The sequence below is a fragment of the Salvelinus fontinalis genome, chromosome 4 (genome assembly GCF_029448725.1).
Source record: "Salvelinus fontinalis isolate EN_2023a chromosome 4, ASM2944872v1, whole genome shotgun sequence".
NCBI classification, from domain to species: Eukaryota; Metazoa; Chordata; class Actinopteri; order Salmoniformes; family Salmonidae; genus Salvelinus; species Salvelinus fontinalis.
The window spans coordinates 82,024,092-82,044,214 of NC_074668.1; the positions used below are offsets into that span (position 1 = coordinate 82,024,092).

At 44.4% G+C, this 20,123-nt stretch overlaps 1 protein-coding gene across 1 annotated transcript; it reads left to right on the plus strand.

Moving 5' to 3' along the window:
* Window positions 1-5,394: 5,394 nt before the first annotated feature.
* LOC129854509 (uncharacterized) lies at window positions 5,395-17,028 on the plus strand. Its single transcript, XM_055921627.1, has 2 exons — window positions 5,395-5,675; window positions 16,189-17,028. Exon 2 carries the CDS (start codon window positions 16,210-16,212, stop codon window positions 17,020-17,022), a length of 813 nt encoding a protein of 270 aa, XP_055777602.1. The 5' UTR covers window positions 5,395-5,675; window positions 16,189-16,209; the 3' UTR covers window positions 17,023-17,028.
* The last annotated feature ends 3,095 nt before the right edge of the window (window positions 17,029-20,123 follow it).

The window sequence follows — 20,123 nt, forward strand, 5'->3', positions numbered from 1 at the left end:
AGGCGTAACCAGGTAACCATGGACTCAACAGCTCCAGGAGAGATAACAGGCGTAACCAAGTAACCATGGACTCAACAGCTCCAGGAGAGATAACAGGCGTAGCCAGGTAACCATGGACTCAACAGCTCCAGGAGAGATAACAGGCGTAACCAAGTAACCATGGACTCAACAGCTCCAGGAGAGATAACAGGTGTGACCAGGTAACCATGGACTCAACAGCTCCAGGAGAGATAACAGGCGTAACCAGGTAACCATGGACTCAACAGCTCCAGGAGAGGTAACAGGCGTGACCAGGTAACCATGGACTCAACAGCTCCAGGAGAGATAACAGGCGTAACCAGGTAACCATGGACTCAACAGCTCCAGGAGAGATAACAGGCGTAACCATGGACTCAACAGCTCCAGGAGAGATAACAGGCGTAGCCAGGTAACCATGGACTCAACAGCTCCAGGAGAGATAACAGGCGTAACCAAGTAACCATGGACTCAACAGCTCCAGGAGAGATAACAGGTGTGACCAGGTAACCATGGACTCAACAGCTCCAGGAGAGATAACAGGCGTAACCAGGTAACCATGGACTCAACAGCTCCAGGAGAGATAACAGGCGTAACCAGGTAACCATGGACTCAACAGCTCCAGGAGAGATAACAGGCGTAACTGGGTAACCATGGACTCAACAGCTCCAGGAGAGGTAACAGGCGTGACCAGGTAACCATGGACTCAACAGCTCCAGGAGAGGTAACAGGCGTGACCAGGTAACCATGGACTCAACAGCTCCAGGAGAGATAACAGGCGTAACCAGGTAACCATGGACTCAACAGCTCCAGGAGAGATAACAGGCGTAACCAGGTAACCATGGACTCAACAGCTCCAGGAGAGATAACAGGCGGAACCAGGTAACCATGGACTCAACAGCTCCAGGAGAGACAACAGGAGTAACCAGGTAACCATGGATTCAACAGCTCCAGGAGAGATAACAGGCGTAACCGGGTAACCATGGACTCAACAGCTCCAGGAGAGGTAACAGGCGTGACCAGGTAACCATGGACTCAACAGCTCCAGGAGAGATAACAGGCGTAACCAGGTAACCATGGACTCAACAGCTCCAGGAGAGATAACAGGCGTAACCAGGTAACCATGGACTCAACAGCTCCAGGAGAGATACCAGGCGTAACCAGGTAACCATGGACTCAACAGCTCCAGGAGAGATAACAGGAGTAACCAGGTAACCATGGATTCAACAGCTCCAGGAGAGATAACAGGCATACCTCAGTCCCCCCAACCTCAGTCCCTCCAATCTCAGTCCCTCCAACCTCAGTCCCCCCAACCTCAGTCCATCCAACCTCAGTCGCTCCAACCTCAGTCCCTCCAACCTCAGTCCCCCCAACCTCAGTCCCCCAACCTCAGTCCCCCCAACCTCAGTCGCTCCAACCTCAGTCGCTCCAACCTCAGTCGCTCCAACCTCAGTCGCTCCAACCTCAGTCGCTCCAACCTCAGTCCCTCCAACCTCAGTCCCTCCAACCTCAGTTCCCCCAACCTCAGTCCCTCCAACCTCAGTTCCCCCAACCTCAGTCCCCCCAACCTCAGTCCCTCCAACCCCAGTCCCTCCAACCCCAGTCCCTCCAACCTCAGTCCCCCTAACCTCAGTCCCCTCCAACCTCAGTCCCCCCCAACCTCAGTCCCCCCAACCTCAGTCCCTCCAACCTCAGTCCCTCCAACCTCAGTCCCCCTAACCTCAGTCCCCCCCAACCTCAGTCCCTCCAACCCCAGTCCCTCCAACCTCAGTCCCTCCAACCTCAGTCGCTCCAACCTCAGTCGCTCCAACCTCAGTTCCCCCAACCTCAGTCGCTCCAACCTCAGTCCCTCCAACCTCAGTCGCTCCAACCCCAGTCCCTCCAACCTCAGTCCCTCCAACCTCGGTCGCTCCAACCTCGGTCGCTCCAACCTCAGTTCCCCCAACCTCAGTCCCTCCAACCCCAGTCCCACCAACCTCAGTCCCTCCAACCTCAGTCCCTCCAACCTCAGTCCCTCCAACCTCAGTCCCCCTAACCTCAGTCCCCCCCAACCTCAGTCCCTCCAACCCCAGTCCCCCCAACCCCAGTCCCCCCAACCTCAGTCCCCCCAACCTCAGTCCCTCCAACCTCAGTCCCTCCAACCTCAGTCCCTCCCAACCTCAGTCCTCCCAACCTCAGTCCCTCCAACCTCAGTACCCCCAACCTAAGTACCCCCAACCTAAGTCCCCCCAACCTCAGTCTCTCCCCAACCTCAGTCCCCCCCCAACCTCAGTCCCCCCAACCTCAGTCCCCCCAACCTCAGTCCCCCCAACCTCAGTCCCTCCAACCTCAGTGGTCATTATGAGAATCATTAGGCTAAAGGTGATGGCAGTAGTCCTGTCTGGTCAGGATAAAGCAGACTAAACCAGTAGTCCTGTCTGGTTAGGATAAAGCAGACTAAACCAGTAGTCCTGCCTGTTCAGGATAAAGCAGACTAAGCCAGTAGTCCTGTCTGCTCAGGATAAAGCAGACTAAACCAGTAGTCCTGTCTGCTCAGGATAAAGCAGACTAAACCAGTAGTCCTGTCTGCTCAGGATAAAGCAGACTAAACCAGTAGTCATGTCTGCTCAGGATAAAGCAGACTAAACCAGTAGTCCTACCTGCTCAGGATAAAGCAGACTCAACCAGTAGTCCTGTCTGCTCAGGATAAAGCAGACTAGACCAGTAGTCCTGTCTGCTCAGGATAAAGCAGACTAAACCAGTAGTCCTGCCTGCTCAGGATAAAGCAGACTAAACCAGTAGTCCTGCCTGCTCAGGATAAAGCAGACTAAGCCAGTAGTCCTGTCTGGTCAAGATAAAGGAGACTAAATCAGTAGTCAAGCCTGCTCAGGATAAAGCAGACTAAACCAGTAGTCCTGCCTGCTCAGGATAAAGCAGACTAAACCAGTAGTCCTCTCTGCTCAGGATAAAGCAGACTAAACCAGTAGTCCTGTCTGGTCAGGATAAAGCAGACTAAACCAGTAGTCCTGTCTGCTCAGGATAAAGCAGACTAAACCAGTAGTCCTACCTGCTCAGGATAAAGCAGACTCAACCAGTAGTCCTGTCTGCTCAGGATAAAGCAGACTCAACCAGTAGTCCTGTCTGCTCAGGATAAAGCAGACTAAACCAGTAGTCCTGTCTGGTCAGGATAAAGCAGACTAAACCAGTAGTCCTACCTGCTCAGGATAAAGCAGACTAAACCAGTAGTCCTGTCTGGTCAGGATAAAGCAGACTAAACCAGTAGTCCTGTCTGGTCAGTATAAAGCAGACTAAACCAGTAGTCCTGTCTGGTTAGGATAAAGCAGACTAAACCAGTAGTCCTGTCTGGTCAGGATAAAGCAGACTAGACCAGAACAAGCTGGGCTAACACTGATCTAATTTGAGGCTTTGGCACAGAGACTAGGGTGTCCCAAATGGCACCATATTCCCTATGTAGTGCACTACTTTTAGACCGGAGCCCTATAGGGAATAGGGGGGGAACAGGGTAGAACAGGGGGGAATAGGGGGACCATTTTGGACTCTCCCCAGAGCACAGAGTCCCAGTTGACATATTTAAAGTTTATCTCCTCCTAGATAATGTCTGGGGGGGTTTTCGGTTCACATTTCGTCCCGGTTTTCCACCCTAAATGGTGACATGAAAACAACAGTAGTTGTAGATACAGATGTGGAGAGTCAGAGTCTTGGGTTAATTCACACAGCCTGCTGTTTCACATGTTTTCTGTGGGCTTCTTATTTTTCTCTGCCTTAAAAACAGATGGAATGAAGTTGAAACTCAACTTTCTTTTATCTTGTGTCAGCTGGTTACTGAACACACAACAGATACCAGTTTCCATACAATCAATCAAGTTTATTTTATATAGCCCTTCGTACATCAGCTAATATCTTGAAGTGCTGTACAGAAACCCAGCCTAAAACCCCAAACAGCTAGTAATGCAGGTGTAGAAGCACGGTGGCTAGGAAAAACTCCCTAGAAAGGCCAAAACCTAGGAAGAAACCTAGAGAGGAACCAGGCTATGAGGGGTGGCCAGTCCTCTTCTGGCTGTGCCGGGTGGAGATTATAACAGAACTATGCCAAGATGTTCAAAATGTTCAGAAATAGCGGCTCAACGTCCAGTTCTGGTTTGCACCTGTTACACGGCTGCAGAAATGTACCCTGTATAGAACCTTTTGCGGTTGGTCAAAAGAGGGTGCGTTTGTTTTGCATTGCCGTGCTCCAGCCGGGAAGGGGGTTTACCTATTTCCATTGGTCCTAAAGTCACATCTCCATCCAACCGGAGCACCGGGCGATGCAAAACGAACGCACCCAATAATCCAGGAAAAAGTACCGTACAGAACTGCAGCTTTTTGAAGAGGTCTCTGCTACACTGAGCTGTCACGTTGATTCGAGAGTCAAATAAGTTGGGTTCGATCATGGCTGCTTGCAAGCGAAACTAAAATCTGTCCAATATTGGTTCATATGTTTGTAAAACATTTTTTTTTTTAATTGTTTTAAGAAAGACAGCAACGGAGGTTAAACAGAAAAGTGATTGTTTCATTATGATGAAAGACACAGCTTCTTCAAGAGGGAGGAGGAGGTTGTTCTGGGTCCGCGACAGAGTGTGAGGTACATGAGTGTCCACAGGGGGCGCTGAACACACCTCAGACAATTCTAATAAGGTAGTTACACAATGATACAAACGTTCAGAATAACTATAAAAGTACATCAACAAAGGTTTCCTACTATAAATATACTGTATAATATCACTACTATTAACTACAGTACTATAAATATACTGTATAATATCACTACTATTAACTACAGTACTATGAATATACTGTATAATATCACTACTATTAACTACAGTACTATGAATATACTGTATAATGTCACTACTATTAACTACAGTACTATGAATATACTGTATAATGTCACTACTATTAACTACAGTACTATAAATATACTGTATAATGTCACTACTATTAACTACAGTACTATGAATATACTGTATAATATCACTACTATTAACTACAGTACTATAAATATACTGTATAATGTCACTACTATTAACTACAGTACTACGAATATATTGTATAATATCACTACTATTAACTACAGTACTATAAATATACTGTATAATGTCACTACTATTAACTACAGTACTATAAATATACTGTATAATGTCACTACTATTAACTACAGTACTATAAATATACTCTATAATGTCTCTACTACCCTACACTACATCTAAGACATTTGTAAATGCCAACAAAGTTAGTTTTCTACTATTGTTACCACAACTAAATCCCGGTCTAGACATTTTTCCCCCGTGCTCTTCAAACCCTTGCCTGTTCTAATGTTTGCCTACGAGACAAGCTGTATCCGTGACGACCAGGAATGCACCGGGCGAGCGCGGCCAGGTGACCCCAACCGCCAACCACCTTCATGTAGTGACGAGATCTTCTGTATCGCCCCTGTGGCTACAGCACATTTCTCCTCAACTTGACATATCTGGCACCACAGAGGTCCTATAAATCACTATAGATACTCTGCTATATTTGTCTGTGTTTTGGGAGTTCACCGGCTGTTGGAAGAGGAACGAGAGGCTGAGTCTGAAGGCAGAAGCAGAGAAGAACTATTTCATCAGAGGAACGTATTTCATCAGGTAAGGAGGAAAATGACTGTGAATCTTAAGAGTGTCCAATGCCAAACTATCATGTCATAGCAGACCCACACTGACTAAAGCTGGAATGAATACATTAACCTTTGTTGGCCAAGAGGGTAAACAGAGATACTAAATAAATAGAGATAATAAATCATGTGAAATCAGTTTATCATCTGATCTCAGCAGTCTGTTTCTACTGTATGAGCAGGATGATGACAACAGCTCTCATACAGTCACTGAGGACAACAAGGAAGATAATTTAACCTCCAATTACACAACCAATCTGAGCTTCTCTCTCTCTCTGCCTCTCTCTCTCTCTCTCTCTCTGTCTCTCTCTCTCTAACCTCTGCCCCTCTCTCTCTCTGCCTCTCTCTCTCTCACTGTCTCTCTCTCTCACTTCTCTCAAAATTTAAAAATAATCCTATACGATACCAGGAACATCTGTAAAAAAAAAAGACAGGAAGAGATACTGGAAGGAGAAAAAAACAGAAAGGAGAAGTGAAATCTATCTCTGATATCTTACAAAGTAAAGAACAAAGAGGTGAGAGAAGACAATGGAATCGCAACCGAGACAGACGTTTAAATATTATACCGTTAAAATGGAGACGTGTCAGGAAACAGAACATGAGCCCAACATACCTGCCCTTACCTGCCCCTTGATACACTCTCTGATACCCCTTTTCTCATCGTCTGCAAAAAAAGAAGAAATGAGAAGTCATATATTTTCTAGAAGGAAAAAAGGTTGGAAAGAGGTGCATGACAAATGTCAAAACTTGATAAAACTTTACGGAAAGCTGAGAAATACAACAACACCAAAAAGGTATGATCACCTGACGAAGAAAATAGAGAGACATGATTCCCCAAAGACAAAACAGCAAACGAAGGGAACTCCGAAGAACACGAGAAGGATTTTATTGATTCAAAATACCATCATTGCAGAACTAAAGCAAAAAGTATCAAAAAAATGCCCAGTGCCAAAGGACAAACAAGTGGCTTCAAAAATAGCTCAGAGGCAACATCACGAGAAAGTATGGCCTGGACAAAGCTGCAAACAGAGAATCTGGATTTTCAAGCAAAAACAACAAGGGCAAATGAAAACAGGTCAACAACTCTTAAATACTCCAGGAAAAAGCAGTGTAACATAGTTAGCACAGCAACAGAAGAGGGAACATCACTAGATTCTATCAACAGGATGTCAACAGGAGAACAGCAACAGAAGAGAGGAAACATCACTAGATTCTATCAACATGATGTCAACAGGATGTCAACAGGATGTCAACAACAGAAGAGGAAACATCACTAGATTCTATCAACAGGATGTCAACAACAGAAGAGGAAACATCACTAGATTCTATCAACAGGATGTCAACAACAGAAGAGGAAACATCACTAGATTCTATCAACAGGATGTCAACAGGATGTCAACAACAGAAGAGGAAACATCACTAGATTCTATCAACAGGATGTCAACAACAGAAGAGGAAACATCACTAGATTCTATCAACAGGATGTCAACAACAGAAGAGAGGAAACATCACTAGATTCTATCAACAGGATGTCAACAACAGAAGAGGAAACATCACTAGATTCCATCAACAGGATGTCAACAGGATAACAACAACAGAAGAGGAAACATCACTAGATTCTATCAACAGGATGTCAACAACAGAAGAGGAAACATCACTAGATTCTATCAACAGGATGTCAACAACAGAAGAGGAAACATCACTAGATTCTATCAACAGGATGTCAACAGGATGTCAACAACAGAAGAGGAAACATCACTAGATTCTATGAACAGGATGTCAACAGGATGTCAACAACAGAAGAGGAAACATCACTAGATTCTATCAACAGGATGTCAACAACAGAAGAGAGGAAACATCACTAGATTCTATGAACAGGATGTCAACAGGAGATGAACAACAGAAGAGGAAACATCACTAGATTCTATCAACAGGATGTCAACAACAGAAGAGGAAACATCACTAGATTCTTTCAACAGGATGTCAACAACAGAAGAGGAAACATCACTAGATTCTATCAACAGGATGTCAACAGGATGTCAACAACATAAGAGGAAACATCACTAGATTCTATCAACAGGATGTCAACAACAGAAGAGGAAACATCACTAGATTCTATCAACAGGATGTCAACAGGATGTCAACAACAGAAGAGGAAACATCACTAGATTCTATCAACAGGATGTCAACAGGATGTCAACAACAGAAGAGGAAACATCACTAGATTCTATCAACAGGATGTCAACAGGATGTCAACAACAGAAGAGGAAACATCACTAGATTCTATCAACAGGATGTCAACAACAGAAGAGAGGAAACATCACTAGATTCTATCAACAGGATGTCAACAGGAGAACAACAACAGAAGAGGAAACATCACTAGATTCTATCAACAGGATGTCAACAACAGAAGAGAGGAAACATCACTAGATTCTATCAACAGGATGTCAACAGGATGTCAACAACAGAAGAGGAAACATCACTAGATTCTATCAACAGGATGTCAACAGGATGTCAACAACAGAAGAGGAAACATCACTAGATTCTATCAACAGGATGTCAACAACAGAAGAGAGGAAACATCACTAGATTCTATCAACAGGATGTCAACAGGAGAACAACAACAGAAGAGGAAACATCACTAGATTCTATCAACAGGATGTCAACAACAGAAGAGAGGAAACATCACTAGATTCTATCAACAGGATGTCAACAGGATGTCAACAACAGAAGAGGAAACATCACTAGATTCTATCAACAGGATGTCAACAACAGAAGAGGAAACATCACTAGATTCTATCAACAGGATGTCAACAGGATGTCAACAGGAGAACTAAAACAGAAGAGAGGAAACATCACTAGATTCTATGAACAGGATGTCAACAACAGAAGAGGAAACATCACTAGATTCTATCAACAGGATGTCAGCAACAGAAGAGGAAACATCACTAGATTCTATCAACAGGATGTCAACAACAGAAGAGGAAACATCACTAGATTCTATCAACAGGATGTCAACAGGAGAAGAGGAAACATCACTAGATTCTATCAACAGGATGTCAACAACAGAAGAGGAAACATCACTAGATTCTATCAACAGGATGTCAACAGGATGTCAACAACAGAAGAGGAAACATCACTAGATTCTATCAACAGGATGTCAACAACAGAAGAGAGGAAACATCACTAGATTCTATCAACAGGATGTCAACAGGATGTCAACAACAGAAGAGGAAACATCACTAGATTCTATCAACAGGATGTCAACAGGAGACCAGCAACAGAAGAGGAAACATCACTAGATTCTATCAACAGGATGTCAACAGGATGTCAACAACAGAAGAGGAAACATCACTAGATTCTATGAACAGGATGTCAACAGGAGATCAACAACAGAAGAGGAAACATCACTAGATTTTATCAACAGGATGTCAACAACAGAAGAGAGGAAACATCACTAGATTCTATCAACAGGATGTCAACAACAGAAGAGGAAACATCACTAGATTCCATCAACAGGATGTCAACAGGATAACAACAACAGAAGAGGAAACATCACTAGATTCTATCAACAGGATGTCAACAACAGAAGAGGAAACATCACTAGATTCTATCAACAGGATGTCAACAACAGAAGAGGAAACATCACTAGATTCTATCAACAGGATGTCAACAGGATGTCAACAACAGAAGAGGAAACATCACTAGATTCTATGAACAGGATGTCAACAGGATGTCAACAACAGAAGAGGAAACATCACTAGATTCTATCAACAGGATGTCAACAACAGAAGAGAGGAAACATCACTAGATTCTATGAACAGGATGTCAACAGGAGATGAACAACAGAAGAGGAAACATCACTAGATTCTATCAACAGGATGTCAACAACAGAAGAGGAAACATCACTAGATTCTTTCAACAGGATGTCAACAACAGAAGAGGAAACATCACTAGATTCTATCAACAGGATGTCAACAGGATGTCAACAACATAAGAGGAAACATCACTAGATTCTATCAACAGGATGTCAACAACAGAAGAGGAAACATCACTAGATTCTATCAACAGGATGTCAACAGGATGTCAACAACAGAAGAGGAAACATCACTAGATTCTATCAACAGGATGTCAACAGGATGTCAACAACAGAAGAGGAAACATCACTAGATTCTATCAACAGGATGTCAACAGGATGTCAACAACAGAAGAGGAAACATCACTAGATTCTATCAACAGGATGTCAACAACAGAAGAGAGGAAACATCACTAGATTCTATCAACAGGATGTCAACAGGAGAACAACAACAGAAGAGGAAACATCACTAGATTCTATCAACAGGATGTCAACAACAGAAGAGAGGAAACATCACTAGATTCTATCAACAGGATGTCAACAGGATGTCAACAACAGAAGAGGAAACATCACTAGATTCTATCAACAGGATGTCAACAGGATGTCAACAACAGAAGAGGAAACATCACTAGATTCTATCAACAGGATGTCAACAACAGAAGAGAGGAAACATCACTAGATTCTATCAACAGGATGTCAACAGGAGAACAACAACAGAAGAGGAAACATCACTAGATTCTATCAACAGGATGTCAACAACAGAAGAGAGGAAACATCACTAGATTCTATCAACAGGATGTCAACAGGATGTCAACAACAGAAGAGGAAACATCACTAGATTCTATCAACAGGATGTCAACAACAGAAGAGGAAACATCACTAGATTCTATCAACAGGATGTCAACAGGATGTCAACAGGAGAACTAAAACAGAAGAGAGGAAACATCACTAGATTCTATGAACAGGATGTCAACAACAGAAGAGGAAACATCACTAGATTCTATCAACAGGATGTCAGCAACAGAAGAGGAAACATCACTAGATTCTATCAACAGGATGTCAACAACAGAAGAGGAAACATCACTAGATTCTATCAACAGGATGTCAACAGGAGAAGAGGAAACATCACTAGATTCTATCAACAGGATGTCAACAACAGAAGAGGAAACATCACTAGATTCTATCAACAGGATGTCAACAGGATGTCAACAACAGAAGAGGAAACATCACTAGATTCTATCAACAGGATGTCAACAACAGAAGAGAGGAAACATCACTAGATTCTATCAACAGGATGTCAACAGGATGTCAACAACAGAAGAGGAAACATCACTAGATTCTATCAACAGGATGTCAACAGGAGACCAGCAACAGAAGAGGAAACATCACTAGATTCTATCAACAGGATGTCAACAGGATGTCAACAACAGAAGAGGAAACATCACTAGATTCTATGAACAGGATGTCAACAGGAGATCAACAACAGAAGAGGAAACATCACTAGATTTTATCAACAGGATGTCAACAACAGAAGAGAGGAAACATCACTAGATTCTATGAACAGGATGTCAACAGGAGATCAACAACAGAAGAGGAAACATCACTAGATTCTATCAACAGGATGTCAACAACAGAAGAGGAAACATCACTAGATTCTATCAACAGGATGTCAGCAACAGAAGAGGAAACATCACTAGATTCTATCAACAGGATGTCAACAACAGAAGAGGAAACATCACTAGATTCTATCAACAGGATGTCAACAGGAGAAGAGGAAACATCACTAGATTCTATCAACAGGATGTCAACAACAGAAGAGGAAACATCACTAGATTCTATCAACAGGATGTCAACAGGATGTCAACAACAGAAGAGGAAACATCACTAGATTCTATCAACAGGATGTCAACAACAGAAGAGGAAACATCACTAGATTCTATCAACAGGATGTCAACAGGATGTCAACAACAGAAGAGAGGAAACATCACTAGATTCTATCAACAGGATGTCAACAGGATGTCAACAACAGAAGAGGAAACATCACTAGATTCTATCAACAGGATGTCAACAGGATGTCAACAACAGAAGAGGAAACATCACTAGATTCTATCAACAGGATGTCAACAACAGAAGAGGAAACATCACTAGATTCTATCAACAGGATGTCAACAACAGAAGAGAGGAAACATCACTAGATTCTATGAACAGGATGTCAACAGGAGATCAACAACAGAAGAGGAAACATCACTAGATTTTATCAACAGGATGTCAGCAACAGAAGAGAGGAAACATCACTAGATTCTATGAACAGGATGTCAACAGGAGATCAACAACAGAAGAGGAAACATCACTAGATTCTATCAACAGGATGTCAACAACAGAAGAGAGGAAACATCACTAGATTCTATCAACAGGATGTCAACAACAGAAGAGAGGAAACATCACTAGATTCTATCAACAGGATGTCAACAACAGAAGAGGAAACATCACTAGATTCTATGAACAGGATGTCAACAGGATGTCAACAACAGAAGAGGAAACATCACTAGATTCTATCAACAGGATGTCAACAGGATGTCAACAGGAGAAGAGGGGAAACATCACTAGATTCTATCAACAGGATGTCAACAACAGAAGAGAGGAAACATCACTAGATTCTATCAACAGGATGTCAACAACAGAAGAGGAAACATCACTAGATTCTATCAACAGGATGTCAACAACAGAAGAGGAAACATCACTAGATTCTATCAACAGGATGTCAACAACAGAAGAGGAAACATCACTAGATTCTATCAACAGGATGTCAACAGGATGTCAACAGGAGAAGAGCAACAGAAGAGGAAACATCACTAGATTCTATCAACAGGATGTCAACAACAGAAGAGAGGAAACATCACTAGATTCTATCAACAGGATGTCAACAGGATGTCAACAACAGAAGAGAGGAAACATCACTAGATTCTATCAACAGGATGTCAACAACAGAAGAGAGGAAACATCACTAGATTCTATCAACAGGATGTCAACAGGATGTCAACAACAGGGGAAAAGCCATGTGCTTCAGTGTCACAATACGTTTCCATGGTAACTAAGTGAACATTAGGGGAAAAAGGACACACTAACGAGGTTGTCACGCCCTGACCTTAGAGATCCTTTTTATGTCTCTATTTTGGTTGGTCAGGGCGTGAGTTGGGGTGGGCATTCTATGTTGTGTTCTATGTTGTCTAGTTCTATGTGTTTTGGTGTGGTTCTCTATTAGAGGCAGCTGTCTATCGTTGTCTCTGATTGAGAACCATACTTAGGTAGCCTTTTCCCACCTGTGTTTGTGGGTAGTTGTTTTCTGTTTTGTGTGTATTTCCTGACAGAACTGTTTCGTTTTTCGTTCTTCCTCGTTGTTATTTTGTTTAGTGTTTAGTTTTGATTACATTTATAACATGAACACTTACCACGCTGCGTTTTGGTCACATTCTTCCCGTCACGATCGCTACAGAGGTACAAGAAAAAAAAGCAGAAGCGCTTCCTGAATGACAAGATTCAGAACCTTTATCAGAAGTTTAAGAGGGAATATTCAGAGATGAAAATGTCCAACTATGAATTTTGTAAAATACGTCCTTTTTGGGTTGTCAAGCCAACGGTCCAGGATAGGGACACGTGCCTCTGCAAAACTCACGTCGACATCCAGTACATGGCGGACAAACTACAGCATCACAAAGTGATCAGCTGCAGCAACAATGACAAACTTACTGAGTCTTTGTGTTGTGAGAACCTAGTTGAGTCTGTGTGTTGTGAGAACCTGAATGAGTCTGTGTGCTGTGAGAACCTGAATGAGTCTGTGTGCTGTGAGAACCTTACTGAGTCTGTGTGCTGTGAGAACCTGAATGAGTCTTTGTGTTGTGAGAACCTAGTTGAGTCTGTGTGTTGTGAGAACCTGAATGAGTCTGTGTGCTGTGAGAACCTGAATGAGTCTGTGTGCTGTGAGAACCTGAATGAGTCTGTGTGCTGTGAGAACCTGAATGAGTCTTTGTGTTGTGAGAACCTAGTTGAGTCTGTGTGAGAACCTGAAGAAAGAGCGTATGTAAACAGAGTGCTCCCTTTGCCAAGTGAAAGAGCTTAAAACATCTGACTTTGATGCTGGTGAGCAGGAAAACCTTAAAATCACTTAAAATAATATTCAATACAAGTTAACGTACAAATGTATAATAAATGTGTTGTAAATTAATTGTATAATATTTCATTTTCGACCGAAAATTACATTTTACATTACATGTAAATTACATTTGTCTATTGTTGTCTGAGAAAAATATATAAATTCCTGAATCGTACGATCACAGCCATTATCAAATATAGTTTCTAAACAAATTAAAGACAATTATAATACTGCTAAAATGGTGTTTTAATACGTTTTAATTTGTGAAAGCTTGCAGGGCCAAAGTGCCTGAAGTTGCAGAATCCGCCTCAATCTCTACATAGCATTTCGCTACACTCTCATTAACATCTGCTAACCATGTGTATGTGACCAATAACATCTGCTAACCATGTGCATGTGACCATTAACATCTGCTAACCATGTGCATGTGACCAATAACATCTGCTAACCATGTGTATGTGACCAATAACATCTGCTAACCAGGTGACCAATAACATCTGCTAACCATGTGACCATTAACATCTGCTAACCATGTGCATGTGACCAATAACATCTGCTAACCATGTGTATGTGACCAATAACATCTGCTAACCATGTGACCAATAACATCTGCTAACCATGTGACCATTAACATCTGCTAACCATGTGACCAATAACATCTGCTAACCATGTGTATGTGACCAATAACATCTGCTAACCATGTGACAAATAACATCTGTTATCCATGTGTATGTGACCATTAACATCTGCTAACCATGTGCATGTGACCAATAACATCTGCTAACCATGTGTATGTGACCAATAACATCTGCTAACCATGTGACCAATAACATCTGCTAACCATGTGCATGTGACCAATAACATCTGCTAACCATGTGACCAATAACATCTGTTAACCATGTGACCATTAACATCTGTTAACCATGTGACCAATAACATCTGTTAACCATGTGACCATTAACATCTGTTAACCATGTGACCAATAACATCTACTAACCATGTGTATGTGACCAATAACATCTGCTAACCATGTGTATGTGACCATCAACATCTGCTAACCATGTGTATGTGACCAGTAACATCTGCTAACCCTGTGTATGTGACCAATAACATCTGCTAACCATGTGACCAATAACATCTGCTAACCATGTGTATGTGACCAATAACATCTGCTAACCATGTGTATGTGACCAATAACATCTGCTAACCATGTGACCAATAATATCTGCTAACCATGTGACCAATAACATCTGTTAACCATGTGTATGTGACCAATAACATCTGCTAACCATGTGACCAATAATATCTGCTAACCATGTGTATGTGACCAATAACATCTGCTAACCATGTGACCAATAATATCTGCTAACCATGTGACCAATAACATCTGTTAACCATGTGTATGTGACCAATAACATCTGTTAACCATGTGTATGTGACCAATAACATCTGTTAACCATGTGTATGTGACCAATAAAATTTAATTTGATTTATAAGAGACGAATGCTTTAGAAATGTCACAGAGCGGCACAGCCAAGAATTTCATATATTATATTGTCCGTGTCTCAAATGGCACCCTGGTCCCTATATAGTGCACTATTTTGGACCAGAGCCCTATGGCACCCTATTCTCTATATAGTGCACTACTTTTGACCAGGGCCCATAGGGACCCAACCATATTGGTTATGATGACAGGAAGCTACAGTCAGTGAATTGATATGCTAATCACTCATAGGTTAATGCTTCAATGATTAGGCCAATAAGACTCAATACAGGAGCTCACTAGTCAATGATTCAGCCAATAAGACTCAATACAGGAGCTCACTAGTCAATGATTCAGCCAATAAGACTCAATACCGGAGCTCACTAGTCAATGATTCAGCCAATAAGACTCAATACCGGAACTCACTACTAAATGATTCAGCCAATAAGACTCAATACAGGAGCTCACTAGTCAAAGATTCAGCCAATAAGACACAATACCGGAGCTCACTACTAAATGATTCAGCCAATAAGACTCAATACCGGAGCTCACTACTAAATGATTCAGCCAATAAGACTCAATACAGGAGCTCACTAGTCAATGATTCAGCCAATAAGACTCAATACAGGAGCTCACTAGTCAATGATTCAGCCAGTAAGACTCAATACCGGAGCTCACTAGTCAATGATTCAGCTAATAAGACTCAATACCGGAGCTCATTGGTCAATGATTCAGCCAATAAGACTCAATACCGGAGCTCACTAGTCAATGTAGTATAGGCAGCACGGTGGTCGGAATGTCCAGATGAGGTAAAAAAACTCTCAGAAGTTTATCTGACCAATAAAAACTGACTGTGGTATAATATCATGTGAAGAAGACAGCGGTCCAACATTCTATATGATACTGTTACCAAGACTACAGTATCACAATACATTATTGGACAATGTTTTATGAGATCAATCAAACTGAACCACATCTTCATTTCCTGTTTCATACAGGAACTACAACATTCCAGGAAGATGACAAATGGCAGTAAGGGAGAGGGTAAGGACATGGACCTACAGGGAGAGGATAAGGACCTACAGGAAGAGGGTAAGGACCTACAGGAAGAGGGTAAGGACATGGACCTACAGGGAGAGGGTAAGGACATGGACCTACAGGGAGAGGGTAAGGACATGGACCTACAGGAAGAGGGTAAGGACCTACAGGAAGAGGGTAAGGACATGGACCTACAGGAAGAGGGTAAGGACATGGACCTACAGGAAGAGGGTAAGGACATGGACCTACAGGGAGAGGATAAGGACATGGACCTACAGGAAGAGGGTAAGGACCTACAGGAAGAGGGTAAGGACATGGACCTACAGGGAGAGGATAAGGACATGGACCTACAGGGAGAGGGTAAGGACATGGACCTACAGGGAGAGGGTAAGGACATGGACCTACAGGGAGAGGATAAGGACCTACAGGGAGAGGATAAGGACATGGACCTACAGGGAGAGGATAAGGACATGGACCTACAGGGAGAGGATAAGGACATGGACCTACAGGGAGAGGATAAGGACATGGACCTACAGGGAGAGGGTAAGGACATGGACCTACAGGGGGAGGATAAGGACATGGACCTACAGAGAGAGGGTAAGGACCTACAGGGAGAGGGTAAGGAAATTGGACTACAGGAAGAGGGTAAGGACCTAAAGGAAGAGGGTAAGTACCTACAGGGAGAGGGTAAGGACCTACAGGGAGAGGATAAGAACATGGACCTACAGGAAGAGGGTAAGGACATGGACCTACAGGGAGAGGGTAAGGACATGGACCTACAGGGAAGAGGATAAGGACCTGGACCTACAGGGAGAGGGTAAGGACCTACAGGAAGAGGGTAAGGAGTTACAGGGAGAGGGTAAGGACATGGACCTACAGGGAGAGGGTAAGGACATGGACCTACAGGGAAGAGGATAAGGACCTGGACCTACAGGGAGAGGGTAAGGACCTACAGGAAGAGGGTAAGGAGTTACAGGGAGAGGGTAAGGACATGGACCTACAGGGAGAGGGTAAGGACATGGACCTACAGGGAGAGGGTAAGGACATGAACCTACGGGAAGAGGGTAAGGACCTGGACCTACAGGGAGAGGGTAAGGACCTACAGGAAGAGGGTAAGGAGTTACAGGGAGAGGGTAAGGACATGGACCTACAGGGAGAGGGTAAGGACATGGACCTACAGGGAGAGGGTAAGGACATGGACCTACAAGAAGAGGGTAAGGACCTACAGGAAGAGGGTAAGGACATGGACCTACAGGGAGAGGGTAAGGACATGGACCTACAGGGAGAGGGTAAGGACATGGACCTACAGGAAGAGGGTAAGGACCTACAGGAAGAGGGTAAGGACATGGACCTACAGGGAGAGGGTAAGGACCTACAGGGAGAGGGTAAGGACATGGACCTACAGGAAGAGGGTAAGGACATGGACCTACAGGGAGAGGGTAAGGACCTACTGGGAGATGGTAAGGACCTACAGGGAGAGGGTAAGGACCTGCAGGAAGAGGGTAAGGACCTACAGGGAGAGGGTAAGGACATGAACCTACAGGGAGAGGCTAAGGACCTACAGGGAGAGGATAAGGACATGGACCTACAGGGAGAGGGTAAGGACATGGACCTACATGAATAGGGTAAGGACCTTCAGGAAGAGGGTAAGGACCTACAGGGAGAGGGTAAGGACCTACAGGGAGAGGGTAAGGACCTACAGGGAGAGGGTAAGGACATGGGCCTACAGGGAGAGGGTAAGGACATGGACCTACAGGGAGTGGGTAAGGACATGGACCTACAGGAAGAGGGTAAGGACATGGACCTACATGAAGAGGGTAAGGACCTACAGGGAGAGGGTAAGGACATGGACCTACAGGGAGAGGATAAGGACATGGACCTACAGGAAGAGGGTAAGGACATGGACCTACATGAAGAGGGTAAGGACCTACAGGAAGAGGGTAAGAACTTACAGGGAGAGGGTAAGGACATGGACCTACAGGGAGAGGGTAAGGACCTACAGGGAGAGGATAAGGACCTACAGGGAGAGGGTAAGGACCTACAGGGAGAGGGTAAGGACATGGACCTACAGGGAGAGGATAAGGACCTACAGGGAGAGGGTAAGGACCTACAGGGAGAGGGTAAGGACCTATAGGGAGAGGGTAAGGACCTACAGGGAGAGGGTAAGGACCTACAGGAAGAGGGTAAGGACATGGACCTACAGGAAGAGGGTAAGGACATGGACCTACAGGAAGAGGGTAAGGACATGGACCTACAGGGAGAGGGTGAGGACATGGACCTACAGGGAGAGGGTAAGGACATGAACCTACAGGAAGAGGGTAAGGACATGGACCTACAGGGAGAGAATAAGGACATGGACCTACAGGGAGAGAATAAGGACATGGACCTACAGGGAGAGGGTAAGGACATGGACCTACAGGGAGAGGGTAAGGACATGGACCTACAGGGAGAGGATAAGGACATGGACCTACAGGGAGAGGGTAAGGACATGGACCTACAGGAAGAGGGTAAGGACCTACAGGAAGAGGGTAAGGACCTACAGGAAGAGGGTAAGGACATGGACCTACAGGGAGAGGGTAAGGACCTACAGGGATAGGGTAAGGACCTACAGGAAGAGGGTAAGGACCTACAGGGAGAGGGTAAGGACATGGACCTACAGGAAGAGGGTAAGGACATGGACCTACAGGGAGAGGGTAAGGACCTACAGGGAGATGGTAAGGACCTACAGGGAGAGGGTAAGGACATGGACCTACAGGGAGAGGATAAGGACATGGATCTACAGGAAGAGGGTAAGGACATGGGCCTACAGGAAGAGGGTAAGGACATGGACCTACAGGAAGAGGGTAAGGACCTACAGGGAGAGGGTAAGGACATGGACCTACAGGGAGAGGATAAGGACATGGACCTACAGGAAGAGGGTAAGGACATGGGCCTACAGGAAGAGGGTAAGGACATGGACCTACAGGAAGAGGGTAAGGACCTACAGGGAGAGGGTAAGGACATGGACCTACATGAAGAGGGTAAGGACCTACAAGAAGAGGGTAAGAACATGGGACTACAGGAAGAGAGTAAGGACATGGGCCTACAGGGAGAGGATAAGGACATGGACCTACAGGGAGAGGGTAAGGACCTACAGGGAGAGGGTAAGGACATACAGGGAGAGGGTAAGGACATGTACCTACAGGGAGAGGGTAAGGACATGGACCTACAGGGAGAGGGTAAGGACATGGACCTACAGGGAGAGGGTAAGGACATGGACCTACAGGGAGAGGGTAAGGACCTACAGGGAGAGGATAAGGACATGGACCTACAGGGAGAGGATAAGGACATGGACCTACAGGGAGAGGATAGGGACATGGACCTACAAGGAGAGGGTAAGGACCTACAGGGAGAGGGTAAGGACATTGGACTACAGGAAGAGGGTAAGGACCTAAAGGAAGAGGGTAAGTACCTACAGGGAGAGGGTAAGGACCTACAGGGAGAGGGTAAGGATATGGACCTACAGGGAGAGGGTAAGGACATGGACCTACAGGGAGAGGGTAAGGACCTACAGGGAGAGGGTAAGGACCTACAGGAAGAGGGTAAGGACCTACAGGGAGAGGGTAAGGACCTACAGGAAGAGGGTAAGGACCTACAGGGAGAGGGTAAGGACCTACAGGGAGAGGGTAAGGACATGGACCTACAGGGAGAGGGTAAGGACATGGACCTACAGGGAGAGGATAAGGACATGGACCTACAGGGAGAGGATAAGGACCTACAGGGAGAGGATAAGGACCTACAGGGAGAGGATAAGGACATGGACCTACAGGGAGAGGATAAGGACATGGACCTACAGAGAGAGGATAAGGACATGGACCTACAGGGAGAGGGTAAGGACCTACAGGGGGAGGGTAAG

Excerpts from the sequence above, each read along its gene's own strand:
- LOC129854509 (XM_055921627.1), top strand. The coding sequence starts at position 16,210 with ATGACAAATGGCAGTAAGGGAGAGGGTAAGGACATGGACCTACAGGGA.